At 44.9% G+C, this 14,678-nt stretch overlaps 1 protein-coding gene across 1 annotated transcript; it reads left to right on the forward strand.

Annotated features, from left to right (window-relative positions):
- The first annotated feature begins 1,870 nt into the window (after positions 1 to 1,870).
- LOC141003281 (voltage-gated potassium channel subunit beta-3-like) lies at positions 1,871 to 14,458 on the forward strand. The gene is made up of 12 exons (XM_073474592.1): positions 1,871 to 1,885; positions 2,072 to 2,151; positions 2,879 to 2,923; positions 3,419 to 3,463; positions 3,936 to 3,979; positions 5,654 to 5,740; positions 6,942 to 7,027; positions 7,543 to 7,663; positions 8,299 to 8,393; positions 8,830 to 8,950; positions 12,288 to 12,376; positions 12,562 to 14,458. Exons 2-12 carry the CDS (start codon positions 2,072 to 2,074, stop codon positions 12,652 to 12,654), a joined length of 906 nt encoding a protein of 301 aa, XP_073330693.1. The 5' UTR covers positions 1,871 to 1,885; the 3' UTR covers positions 12,655 to 14,458.
- Positions 14,459 to 14,678: the final 220 nt, after the last annotated feature.

Genomic DNA, 14,678 nt, shown 5'->3' on the forward strand with positions numbered 1-14,678 from the left:
AAATGTATGTAATTAGATTATTTATAGTAAATGTTTTGACAATTTGTGCTGCAGTTTTAAATCGCCCCTTTGTCAGTTCATTTCTGCGTATGTATTTTCAATGAATTTATTGTTTTAAACAGAAGCTTCGTTTGCACAAAAAATGAATAATTAGGAAACCGGCAGTTGCATCTTATCCTGACTGAAGTGTTCGATGATTGGTGGAATATTCACAGCCATTAAGTTGATTTGCCAAAAACTGTTTGACGTCTTCTTTAAAGATATTTAAAATGGTAAGAAGGCCTTGATTGGTTGTAATATAGCAACAGGGAGAGCAGGTAAACAATGCTCCAAAGCAAATCATATCTTTATTTTAACACGTCTGTTAATCATGTTAATTACAGTTTAATTAAATTAAACAAAACATGTTTTCCAGAGGAAATATGCACCATATTCTCTCTGAATGACAGACACCATGTAAGTCTCTCTCTCTTAGAGGTGTGCACTAAGAGTCATACGTCACGTCAGTAACACAACATCACCAGACTCCCTTAACAAATGTAGTGATTTTAAGAGTTGTTGAGTTAAAACAAACTTTATAACGTAGTGAAACTCTGTCTCTGACAGATTCTGAATCAGTGTCTCCTTCTTGTAAATTCAGCATTAAGTGAAAACAGTAAGTTGTGTGTTTCCTTGTAAAAAGTGTCAGTTTGTGGCAGCATGGCTGCACCAGCCTGTCTGCTTCTGTGTCTAAAGTGCTAAAGTCTGACCTGCCAACATTTAGCAGCTGTTTGAACACACTGTTTACACTGATTTCACCATTTACACTCAATTTATGAAAGAAGAAACATTTTATTGATCTAAACATGTCACATTTTACAGATACACTAAACAGTAACCAGTATAGGCGACTTCTTTGTCCCCAGACTCCCTTAACAAATGTGTCAGTTTAGTGAGTTGTTGAGTTGGAGACACTTTATAAACTGTGTGAAACTCTGTCTCTGACTGATTCTGACTTATGTGTTCCTTCTTGTAAATTCAGCAAATGTTCTACATGAACTTCTTTCTGTCTTTGAGTAGAAACATGGTGTCTGTTGGTCTTGACGAGGCACAGCAGCTTGATTTTACTGATTATTTAAATCTCCCGACACGTCGACAGGAACCGTCAGGATCTGATGATATTGAATCTACTCTGTTCTTCACACACAGTGAAATATTTTGGAGTAAAGCAGCTGTCCTCCTGATAAATCCTGAGCTCCATCAGAGCTTTCTTAAACTATTTATTTCAGAAGATTAAAGTTTAATTCTGTTTCCTCTGAAGAGTTTCCTCTGTGCAGGAATGATTTCATTACTTTTTATCTGTTAATCGTAGCTCCTTACTTTTTCTCCTCCTGAAGCTGGCTGCTGTACGTTTCCAGAGAGTTCTCCAGTGTGATCGTAGCTCTTACAGAGGCTGAATCATCCAGCCTGAAACTCTGGTTTCTTCTGGGTGTCTTTGTCCAAAAAAAAGAACCCAATGTATATAACTTGATTTTTCTCCGGTTTGTTCTGCTGGAGACAAATGTGCCAACACTCAACGTTTGTAAGGATGAAGGTTAAAACACGATGTTTCCCTCTCTCTAATCTTATGTGTCTAAACTTAACACGGTCACAACATAAACAGAAACCACATCCAGTTCATTCACTGATGAACTGATTGATTTTACTGTTCTGCAGGAATCTTGGGAAATCTGGACTGAGAGTGTCCTGCTTAGGACTGGGTGAGAGCACACACACGCACACACACACGCACACACAAACTATAACACACACTTCCATATATATACGCCACAGTCAGTCAGTCAGTGATGTTCTTTCTCTTTTCACAGGAACATGGGTGACATTTGGCTCTCAGATCTCTGACGAGGTATTCAGTGTGTGTGTGTGTGTGTGTTATACTGTGTGTGTGTGTGTGTGTGTGTGTGTATGTGTGTGTGTGTGTGTTATACTGTGTGTGTGTGTGCTGAACGCATGAACAAACAATTACATAACCGTTACTAGAGGTTTCTGCACACATTAATGTGGGTTACTGCCTGTGTGTGTCTGTGTGTAGATGGCAGAGAATGTGATGACGCTGGCGTACGACAGCGGAGTGAACTTGTTCGACACAGCAGAGGTTTACGCCTCAGGGAGGTACAGTAAAAAACTCTTTCTCTCTGCTTTTATGCACAATTTCAATTTGCTGTATGGATGAAAACAAAATGGAAAAAGTCCCATTCAGGCAGGACGAACATAACAGGAGGAGCTCGTCTGTAACGTGACTCAGCGTTCAGGACGTCATTTGAAATGATGGGATCTGTAAAGGATGTTGAGCAGGACAGAAACCTGCCTCCTTCTCAGAGTCCTGACTGAGTGAAATATCAACACTTTAACATGAAACACGTGTGGATCTGATTCAGCGTGACCTCCACTTTCTCTGACATACACCCAGGATAAAGGTCTATACATCTACTTAGAATTTAGAGGCAAAAGACCATTCAGAACTCCCTTAAGAATCTTCATGTTTTTAAGTTTTCTTCAGTATCAGAGTGATCCAGTGATAGTCGTCCATGAGTACACTGCAAACAGGAGCTGCTAACTGCTAATTCAGCTAATATTAATGGAGACTGTGTGACCAAATGTAAATGGTAGTAGTAGTTTCTGCCATCGTATTGGCTCACAAACAGGCTTATATTGTTGTGTTAGCATGTTCGCATGCGGCAGTGAGCTGATAAAATTCAGATTAAATAAGAGGTGCAGCAGGAGCCCGTTGTGTCTGAGATTGTTTCTGATGTCCTGCACAGACAGAACCACAGTTTCTAGAGATTCAGCTCAAATTTGGATGTGAAACTGGACTAACGTCGGTGTGTTTGTGTCTCAGGGCAGAGACGACTCTGGGAAACATCCTGAAGAAGAAAGGATGGAGGTAAACAGCTGCTGACTCTACAAACACAATAACACTTGAAATAAGTTCAGAACTATTAATAGTGTGAGTAGATCGACGCAGCGGCCATCAGGTGTGGATGACCAAAGTTTCATTTTTGGATTAATATATACTTTTTAGTCTTATTTATTTATAAAAATGTATTTATTTATGTTGATCAACCAATAGGACTGAACCCCGTGACGGCCTTTGAATGACACTTCCATCATTTTCATGTAAAGAAAATAAGGAGTTTTAAAAGGAGGGATGTTTTAATAAAATGGAACATTCAAGTACAATGAACACAATTTAAACAGAAATATTAATTCATGTCACATTTTATTTATAAATGAACGTCTACATTTATGTTATATTTTAGTGCTGTTAATGGCATATTCATTGATTCATTGATTCATTGATTCATTGATTCATTATTTTTTGGCAGTGTTGGTCTCAGAGACAGGTTCACCACACAGTCTCTCTCTCTCTCTCTACCAGGAGGTCCAGTTATGTGGTGACCACTAAGATCTACTGGGGAGGACAGTGAGTGCTGCTACTGCTGCTGCTAACTGCTGCTGCTGTGCTGCTGCTGCTAACTGCTGCTGCTGTGCTGCTGCTGCTAACTGCTGCTGCTGTGCTGCTGCTAACTGCTGCTGCTGTGCTGCTGCTAACTGCTGCTGCTGTGCTGCTGCTAACTGCTGCTGCTGTGCTGCTGCTAACTGCTGCTGCTGTGCTGCTGCTGCTGCTGCTGTGCTGCTGCTAACTGCTGCTGCTGCTGCTGCTGCTGCTGCTGCTGCTGCTGCTGCTGCTGTGCTGCTGCTAACTGCTGCTGTGCTGCTGCTAACTGCTGCTGCTGCTGCTGTGCTGCTGCTGTGCTGCTGCTAACTGCTGCTGCTGCTGCTGCTGCTGCTACTGCTGCTGCTGTGCTGCTGCTAACTGCTGCTGCTGTGCTGTACATACATCACACTCACATCAGCACGGTGTGTAGTAAAGTGTGTGTTTTGTGTGTTGACAGGGCGGAGACAGAGCGGGGGTTGTCACGGAAACATATCATCGAAGGTAACGACATTCAGGCCCGATCCCAACACACCACAGAGTGTGTGGAGGACCGGTTCTGCCAGAACCAGAAACACATCAATGAGTAAATGAGTGACTGGATAAAGAGAATATACAATGATGAGCATCACATCACGTGAGGCAGTAATACGCTTCAGAAATAAATGAACATTTAATCAAAAAATACATTTTAAATAATAAATACATTAAATGGAAAACTACAGGGGAAAGTAAGTTCTTGTGGTTATGTCACGTGGTCGGTGTTGAACTAAAGAGAAAGTAGTGTTTTTTAAAATAACAGAACAGTTTCTGTTGTTGAGGTGGAGCAGTTTGTTTGGACTGAGCAGGACCACGGTGACTGGCGCGAAGGTCCAGAGGGTCCGTTTGTATCGGCCCGTCTTAGATGAACTTGTTTCTCGTGCTGTGCTGTAAAAAGACCCAGTGGACAGTGAAGACAGGATGGACGTGGCGATTATTAAAGCTGCATCGTCAGACAAACACGTCGGACTGAGGTCAAACAAAATATTTGATATGATGCAGAAAGAAAAGACCAACGAGACTCTGTGGACGAGTGTCCTCTGTCAGCTGTCAGAGGGCGTCCAGGCTTTAAGAGGCTCAGTCACACCAAGACTGGATTAGACACACACACAGAGACACACACACACACACACACACACACACACACACACACACACACACACACACACACACAGATGAGTGCAGCATCAATCATCCGTCCTGCTGAAGCTGCTAACAGCTCTGTTGACTTAAATCATTCTCTGAAAATCTAAATGCTAAATTTAACCCACAAACTGATCCTGAAGCAGCAGAAACCGTCAGAGACACGAAGACCCGGTCCAACATCTGGACACTCCTTCACATCCGGTCATCCATCAGTACATCACTGGGTCGGCCGTGTCTTGTGTCTTGTGTCTTGTGTCAGTCTCTTTGTGGTGGCTCTGTGAGAAGGTACCGGTGATCCAGAATCTTGGTATGGACAGCATTACATAAGGTCGATAAAGTTCCTCCTGACCCGGCCCGAACACAGCTGGCTGATCTGATGCTGAACATTCTTACACAGCGTTAACAATGATAAATGTTGGGTCGTTCAGCCAATCACAGCGAGCGATGTCACACACAGCAACATGACAACACCAGGCAGTGAATGTGAGCCGTGTCCTCAGCACGTCTGAGCGACAGGCTGCATGTCAACACACACGCACACAAAACAGAAGCGTGTGCACGTTTAGGTTCTGTGTGACTCTGTGCTGATGAGTTTCATTCAAACCCGTTCAGTCGTTCTAATCTTCAGCACACAAACACCGTCCGTCCTCCACAAGGTCGACAGAACCTCAGAGAGAGTTCCTGCTGACGGAGCTGTCACAGAGTGATACATCTGTGCATACATACTGTCTCTGCTGTGATGTCATCAGACCTCAGCTGAAGGATTCAAGTTTTCAACTTTATTAACACCAGAACAACAAACAGACAAAAGTTCTGAGACGGACAACGGAGGCCTGTAGGGACCAAATGAGAGAAGGCTCCACCGGACACTGATGATTGACAGCTGCAGTTTGTCCTTGAGGGCTGAAAATAAAACAGCTTCTCTAATAATTGATTTAATTAAGTTGTTGGCATGTGTGTGTGTGTGTGTGTGTGTGTGTGTGTGTGTGGCAGGACTGCGTGGATCTCTTTCCAGGTTACAGTTGGACTACGTGGACATCGTCTTCGCTAACAGGAGTGACATCAACGCACCGATGGAGGGTCAGACACACACACACACACACACACACACACACACACACACACACACACACACACACACACACACACACCACACACACACACACACACACTGATATAAAGTCAGGTGAAGTCTCCACAGAACATTCTGGAGCTTCACAGTAAAACATCAGATGTCTCCAGACAGCTCGTCTGCTGTGATCACAGTCTGATCTGAGGAAATAATGTTTAACCCTTTATTAACATGAAGTCAAACAGAGCAAACAACAAACAGAACAAACAGAGCAAACAACAAACAGAGCAAACAGAGTAAACAATAAACAGAGCAAACAACAAACAGAACAAACAGAGCAAACAGAGCAAACAACAAACAGAACAAACAACAAACAGAACAAACAGAACAAACAACAAACAGAACAAACAACAAACAGAACAAACAACAAACAGAACAAACAACAAACAGAACAAACAACAATCAGAACAAACAGAGAACAAACAACAAACAAAACAAACAGAGAACAAACAACAAACAGAGAACAAACAACAAACAGAACAAACAGAGAACAAACAACAAACAGAACAAACAGAACAAATAGAACAAACACAGAACAAACAAAACAAACAACAAACAGAACAAACAACAAACAGAACAAACAACAATCAGAACAAACAGAGAACAAACAACAAACAGAACAAACAGAGAACAAACAACAAACAGAACAAACAGAACAAACAGAGAACAAACAACAATCAAAACAAACAGAGAACAAACAACAATCAAAACAAACAGAGAACAAACAACAAACAGAACAAACAGAACAAACAGAGAACAAACAACAATCAGAACAAACAGAGAACAAACAACAAACAGAACAAACAGAACAAACAACAAACAGAACAAACAGAACAAACAGAGAACAAACAACAATCAGAACAAACAGAGAACAAACAACAAACAGAACAAACAGAACAAACAACAAACAGAACAAACAGAACAAACAACAAACAGAACAAACAGAGAACAAACAACAAACAGAACAAACAGAACAAACAGAACAAACAACAATCAGAACAAACAGAGAACAAACAACAAACAGAACAAACAGAACAAACAACAAACAGAACAAACAACAATCAGAACAAACAGAGAACAAACAACAAACAGAACAAACAGAGAGGAACCCATGGTGTTTACTTCCTGTTTGTTTGTGGATGTTTACAGAAGTGGTTCGTGCGATGACCTTTGTGATCGATCAGGGTATGGCCATGTACTGGGGAACGTCCCGCTGGAACGCTGTGGAGATCATGGTAAGAGAGAACATACCACCTCAAAGAACTTCACTGAACCTCAGTAAAACCTCACAGAACCTTATAGAACCGCAGCAGAACCTCAATAGAAACTCGTTAAACCTCAGTAGAACCTGAATAGACACTAAGTAGAACCTCGTAGAACCTTGGTCAAACCTAATAGAATCTCACAGAATCTCAGTAGAACTTCAATTGAAAATTTACTTTTAATTAAAGTTGAGTTAAAGTCAACATTTTCATAATTACACCTGTCTGTCTGTCTCTGTGTGTGTCTGTCTGTGTGTGTGTCTGTCTGTGTGTCTGTCTGTCTGTCTGTGTGTGTGTCTGTCTGTGTGTCTCTCTGCCTGTCTGTGTGTCTCTCTGCCTGTCTGTCTGTCTGTGTGTCTCTCTGCCTGTCTGTGTGTCTCTCTGCCTGTCTGCCTGTCTGTGTGTCTCTCTGCCTGTCTGTGTGTGTGTCTGTGTGTCTCTCTGCCTGTCTGTGTGTCTGTCTGTCTCTCTGCCTGTCTGTGTGTCAGGAGGCGTACTCGATAGCGAGACAGTTTAACCTGGTTCCTCCGGTGTGTGAGCAGGCTGAGTATCATTACTTCCAGAGAGACAAAGTGGAGCTGCACCTGCCAGAACTGTACCACAAGATCGGTACACACACACACACACACACACACACACACACACACACACACACACACACACACACACACACACACACACACTGTGGAGCACATTGATTTTAAATGATGTCATCATGTTTGTTTTCTTTTGAGCTATGCTATCTGTTTCTAACTACTTCTGGTCTTTGTGCTAAGCTAGGCTAGAAACATATCATATCTGAGTGATGCTATTTTTATTTTAATTATCAGTGAACTTTGACCTCAGGGACAAATGTTAGCTTCTACTTCCTGTTAGCTTGAAGTTAGCTTCAATGTTTTGACCCAGCAGACTACAGGATGGATTGAGTGCTAGCGTAGCCTGTAAGCTAACAGGATGGTCTGTCAACTCAGATACATACAATGATTTCCTTCCTCTTCTGATGGAGCTAAGCTAACAGTTCCCCCCTGCTGTCAGTCTTTGTGCTAAGCTAGGCTAACAGAGGAAAGTGGGTATCAAAGAGAGGGTTAAATGTTGCACTGTGCCTTTAAAGGAGCTGCTGGACAGTGGAGGTGTAGCCGGTGAGACCCAGCTGAGGTCTGTGGGGACGGCAGCTGTTCAGGTCCAGGTCTAAATATAGACCGGCCTAATGAGGTGGTTCAACATGAGGTGTGTGTGTCCCTCAGGTGTCGGAGCCATGACCTGGTCTCCGTTAGCCTGCGGGCTGCTGACGGGCAAATACAACGAGGGCGTCCCCGAGAGCTCCAGAGCCGCCATGAAGGTCCCACACACACACACACACACAGACACACACACACACACACACACACACAGACACACACACACAGACACACACACACACACACACACACACACACACACACACACACACACACACACAGACAGACAGACAGACACACAGACACACACACACACACACACACAGACAGACAGACACACAGACACACACACACACACACACACACACACACACACACACACAGACAGACAGACACACAGACACACACAGACACAGACACAGACAGACACACAGTTGAACAATCAGTGGTAAACAAACATTCATCAGCAGAATGACAGACCATCTGTTACTGTCCTGATCAATACACTGTGTGTGTGTGTGTGTCTGTGTCTCTGTCTGTGTGTGTGTCTGTGTGTGTCTGTGTGTGTCTGTCTGTGTGTCTGTGTCTCTGTCTCAGGGTTACTCCTGGCTGAAGGAGCGTCTCAGCAGTGATGAAGGGAAGAAGCAGCTCAGTAAAATCAAAGAGCTCCACCTGCTGGCTGACAGACTGAAGTGCACTGCAGCTCAGCTCGCTATAGGTACACCTGTCTGTCTCTGACCTGTCTGTCTCTGACCCGTCTGTCTCTGACCCGTCTGTCTCTGACCCGTCTGTCTCTGACCCGTCTGTCTCTCTGACCTGTCTGACTCTGACCTGTCTGACTCTGACCCGTCTGTCTCTGACCCGTCTGTCTCTGACCCGTCTGTCTCTCTGACCTGTCTGTCTCTGACCCGTCTGTCTCTGACCTGTCTGTCTCTGACCCGTCTGTCTCTGACCTGTCTGACTCTGACCCGTCTGTCTCTCTGACCTGTCTGTCTCTGACCTGTCTGTCTCTCTGACCCGTCTGTCTCTGACCTGTCTGTCTCTGACCTGTCTGACTCTCTGACCTGTCTGTCTCTGACCTGTCTGTCTCTGACCCGTCTGTCTCTGACCTGTCTGTCTCTGACCTGTCTGACTCTCTGACCTGTCTGTCTCTGACCTGTCTGACTCTGACCTGTCTGTCTCTGACCTGTCTGTCTCTGACCTGTCTGACTCTCTGACCTGTCTGTCTCTGACCTGTCTGTCTCTCTGACCTGTCTGTCTCTCTGACCTGTCTGTCTCTGACCTGTCTGATTTTGACCCTTCTGTCTCTCTGACCTGTCTGTCTCTGACCTGTCTGATTTTGACCCTTCTGTCTCTCTGACCTGTCTGTCTCTGACCTGTCTGATTTTGACCCTTCTGTCTCTCTGACCTGTCTGTCTCTGACCTGTCTGATTTTGACCCTTCTGTCTCTCTGACCTGTCTGTCTCTGACCTGTCTGACTCTGACCTGTCTGTCTCTGACCTGTCTGTCTCTCTGACCTGTCTGTCTCTGACCCGTCTGTCTCTCTGACCTGTCTGTCTCTGACCCGTCTGTCTCTGACCTGTCTGTCTCTGACCTGTCTGACTCTCTGACCTGTCTGTCTCTGACCCGTCTGTCTCTCTGACCTGTCTGTCTCTGACCTGTCTGTCTCTGACCTGTCTGTCTCTCTGACCCGTCTGTCTCTGACCTGTCTGTCTCTGACCTGTCTGACTCTCTGACCTGTCTGTCTCTGACCTGTCTGACTCTGACCTGTCTGTCTCTGACCTGTCTGACTCTCTGACCTGTCTGACTCTGACCTGTCTGTCTCTGACCTGTCTGACTCTGACCTGTCTGACTCTGACCTGTCTGTCTCTGACCCGTCTGTCTCTCTGACCTGTCTGACTCTCTGACCTGTCTGACTCTCTGACCTGTCTCTGACCTGTCTGTCTCTGACCCGTCTGTCTCTGACCTGTCTGACTCTCTGACCCGTCTGTCTCTGACCTGTCTGTCTCTGACCTGTCTGTCTCTGACCCGTCTGTCTCTCTGACCTGTCTGTCTCTGACCCGTCTGTCTCTGACCTGTCTGTCTCTGACCTGTCTGACTCTCTGACCTGTCTGTCTCTGACCCGTCTGTCTCTGACCCGTCTGTCTCTCTGACCTGTCTGTCTCTGACCTGTCTGTCTCTGACCTGTCTGTCTCTCTGACCCGTCTGTCTCTGACCTGTCTGTCTCTGACCTGTCTGACTCTCTGACCTGTCTGTCTCTGACCTGTCTGACTCTGACCTGTCTGTCTCTGACCTGTCTGTCTCTGACCTGTCTGACTCTCTGACCTGTCTGTCTCTGACCTGTCTGTCTCTCTGACCTGTCTGTCTCTCTGACCTGTCTGTCTCTGACCTGTCTGATTTTGACCCTTCTGTCTCTCTGACCTGTCTGTCTCTGACCTGTCTGACTCTGACCTGTCTGTCTCTGACCTGTCTGTCTCTCTGACCTGTCTGTCTCTGACCCGTCTGTCTCTCTGACCTGTCTGTCTCTGACCTGTCTGTCTCTGACCTGTCTGACTCTCTGACCTGTCTGTCTCTGACCCGTCTGTCTCTGACCCGTCTGTCTCTCTGACCTGTCTGTCTCTGACCTGTCTGTCTCTGACCTGTCTGTCTCTCTGACCCGTCTGTCTCTGACCTGTCTGTCTCTGACCTGTCTGACTCTGACCTGTCTGTCTCTGACCTGTCTGACTCTCTGACCTGTCTGACTCTGACCTGTCTGTCTCTGACCTGTCTGACTCTCTGACCTGTCTGACTCTGACCTGTCTGACTCTGACCTGTCTGTCTCTGACCCGTCTGTCTCTGACCCGTCTGTCTCTCTGACCTGTCTGACTCTCTGACCTGTCTGACTCTGACCTGTCTGTCTCTGACCTGTCTGACTCTCTGACCTGTCTGTCTCTGACCTGTCTGTCTCTCTGACCTGTCTGACTCTCTGACCTGTCTGTCTCTGACCTGTCTGTCTCTGACCCGTCTGTCTCTGACCCGTCTGTCTCTCTGACCTGTCTGTCTCTGACCCGTCTGTCTCTGACCTGTCTGTCTCTGACCCGTCTGTCTCTGACCCGTCTGTCTCTCTGACCTGTCTGTCTCTGACCTGTCTGTCTCTCTGACCTGTCTGACTCTCTGACCTGTCTGTCTCTGACCTGTCTGACTCTGACCTGTCTGTCTCTGACCTGTCTGACTCTCTGACCTGTCTGACTCTGACCTGTCTGTCTCTGACCTGTCTGACTCTCTGACCTGTCTGTCTCTCTGACCTGTCTGACTCTCTGACCTGTCTGTCTCTGACCTGTCTGTCTCTCTGACCTGTCTGTCTCTGACCCGTCTGTCTCTGACCTGTCTGTCTCTGACCCATCTGTCTCTGACCCGTCTGTCTCTCTGACCTGTCTGTCTCTGACCTGTCTGTCTCTCTGACCTGTCTGTCTCTGACATGTCTGTCTCTGACCTGTCTGATTCTGACCTGTCTGTCTCTGACCTGTCTGTCTCTGACCCGTCTGTCTCTCTGACCCGTCTGTCTCTGACCTGTCTGTCTCTGACCCGTCTGTCTCTCTGACCTGTCTGTCTCTGACCTGTCTGTCTCTCTGACCTGTCTGTCTCTGACATGTCTGTCTCTGACCTGTCTGATTCTGACCTGTCTGACTCTCTGACCTGTCTGTCTCTGACCTGTCTGTCTCTCTGACCTGTCTGTCTCTCTGACCTGTCTGTCTCTGACCTGTCTGATTTTGACCCTTCTGTCTCTCTGACCTGTCTGTCTCTGACCTGTCTGTCTCTGACCTGTCTGACTCTCTGACCTGTCTGTCTCTGACCTGTCTGTCTCTCTGACCTGTCTGTCTCTCTGACCTGTCTGTCTCTGACCTATCTGATTTTGACCCTTCTGTCTCTCTGACCTGTCTGTCTCTGACCTGTCTGACTCTGACCTGTCTGTCTCTGACCTGTCTGACTCTCTGACCTGTCTGACTCTGACCTGTCTGACTCTCTGACCTGTCTGACTCTGACCTGTCTGTCTCTCTGACCTGTCTGTCTCTCAGCGTGGTGTCTTCGTTCTGAAGGTGTCAGCTCGGTACTTCTCGGAGTCTCCAACACAGAACAGCTTCTGGAGAACCTCGGTTCTATCAAGGTACTGTCACTGCTGCGAAGTAACTGAGTACATCTACTCAAGTACTTCACTTGAGTATTTCCATGTCCACAGAGTACTTTTACTTTTGGTACTGATTACTTTTATCTTAAAAACATTTATTGGAGATTTGCTGTGTTCAAATGTGTCGGACCAGAGCGACGCCTGTGACTTCCTGTTTCCTGCAGGTTCTGACCCAGCTGACTCCGCCCCTAATGGCAGAGATGGACGCATTGCTCGGCAACAAGCCGCGGAGCAGCAAGAAGGAGGCACGGAGCTGAGGAGGAAGAGGAGGAGGAGGAGGAAGACGAGGAGGAAACTAAAAACTTGAATCAAGTGGTCAGAAAAGTGGGAGAAGAAGATGGCTGACAGGAAGTGTGAGGACAGGATGGACAGGAATCCTCATTGTCCTGGTCGTCATGGAGCCAGAGACCACAGAGAGACTTGACTTCCTTCAGACGATCAGAAATATATCAGAAATATTTATTCTTATATTAATCTGAAGACAGAGCAGAGCCTCGTGTGGACAGTCTCATCATTACAGATCAATACAGAATCTATAAGCAATCAATCAAACTGATCAGCTTTACTCTCACACCACAGAAGAAGAGACAATGTTTTATTATCACCTGAAATCAACCTTTTTTTTTCAGGAGTTTAATTTCTGCTTTTAAAATGTTTTGCTTTCTTCTCACGTCAGAATCCTGACAGCCAATCAGAATCATCCTGAGTGTGGACGTACGGAAGCTCGTTAGTGCCAAGAAGACAGAACCAGATAGAAGACAGAACCAGATAGAAGACAGATCCAGACAGAAGACAGAAACAGATAGAAGACAGAACCAGATAGAAGACAGATCCAGACAGAAGACAGAAACAGATAGAAGACAGAACCATGTCCCGAAACATACATCTTATAACTAAAACACGTTCTTTGATTATTCTTTGTTATCACCGACAGATTCGTGATTTTAAATCAGAATTCTGAGAAACAAAAGAAGATTATAAGAGGAAGCTTTTACATTTTCACACAATTATGAGACTTTAAGTTGAAACAACAACTGGACAGAAGACGGTCAGGACACTGTGACCTGATCGTCAGAGTCAAAGCTCGAATAACTCCAGATATACATCTGACATACAACATAATAATGACAATTAATTTGACTTCAGCCAGTTTTATTTTTATCATTAATTGTCTTTTTTATGAACAAAAACTTTTTTTTCCAAGAAAAAAAAAAAAATCAAAGTCAAGATTTTTTACTTTTCCAAGTAAAGACAAAGATAAATAAAATAAGTAAAAGGTTAGTTGTCATCATTGTTTTACGTTAATCATTTGTCTTTGTTTTTTTGGCACTATGATCTTCCATACAGTCTGCACGGGCGCTGCTGCTTCACTTTCAAAATAAAAGCGTGCTGTTAGCCGAGGTGACTGTGCGTACGAGGCTCTGAACTCTCCTGTATCCTCCGACAGTACTGCAGTATATTAATGCGTATATTTACTATAGAGTATAAATCTATATTTTATGAATGTAGTTCCTGTAGTCTGTAGAGAGAGAAGAAGACTTTTAACTGACCTCGTCACATCAACCAGGATTCATTCAATGTCTGTATTTATTTTAACTGTTGGACCATATTTCAGCAGAAATACAACTCTCATTGTTTTTCTCTAAAAACTGTGAAATATAAAACGAGATGTTCAGGGACTGACGATATTTATGGAGACTCAAAGTGTTCATGTGGTAAATAAATAAATAAAGCACATGAAAATATAACCATGAAATGACCAAATAATCCAGTGAAGCACATTTAATTATCCTCTGCTTCTGTTGATCAGCTGTTTTATCTCCATCAGTCATCACTAATTCAAAATAAAGCTAATTAACAAATCCCTCATTCATTCTATGTCACCTGTTAAATGTTTAGTCTCCTTTCCATGATGTCACTGATCACCATCCTGTGAAGGGAACCATGTGACTGTGACGGTGGCTTCTGATTGGTCACATGGTTTCACTGAGCGTTAACCCTCTCTGTTCCCCTGATGTAAACCTCAATACTGGAGAATGCTAATAAAGTTATTCAAATCAACCTGTGGAGAGCTGCGTCAGTCTGTGTCCAGCAGGGGGAGTCAAACACAGTAGTCGGTGACCATCAAGGGGAGTCTCCAGGTGAGTGGCTCCAGGTGAGTGGAGCTGTTTGGATCAGACTTCAGTCTGACGTCTCATCAGGTTGGACATCAGAGGAAAAATAAGTGACAGAACTTTATTGCTCAGCTGTTCGAGTGTCTCACAGATTGTCCACTCTGACG

This window comes from Pagrus major, chromosome 10 (genome assembly GCF_040436345.1).
Source record: "Pagrus major chromosome 10, Pma_NU_1.0".
NCBI lineage: Eukaryota > Metazoa > Chordata > Actinopteri > Spariformes > Sparidae > Pagrus > Pagrus major.

What these genes read in the sequence shown, in the direction of transcription:
- LOC141003281 (XM_073474592.1), top strand. Translation starts at nt 2,072, where the DNA reads ATGGCAGAGAATGTGATGACGCTGGCGTACGACAGCGGAGTGAACTTG. An exon ending in AAGATCTACTGGGGAGGACA is followed by an intron (nt 3,464 to 3,935) that starts GTGAGTGCTGCT and finishes GTGTGTTGACAG; the next exon opens with GGCGGAGACAGAGCGGGGGT. An exon ending in TGCAGCTCAGCTCGCTATAG is followed by an intron (nt 8,951 to 12,287) that starts GTACACCTGTCT and finishes TCTGTCTCTCAG; the next exon opens with CGTGGTGTCTTCGTTCTGAA.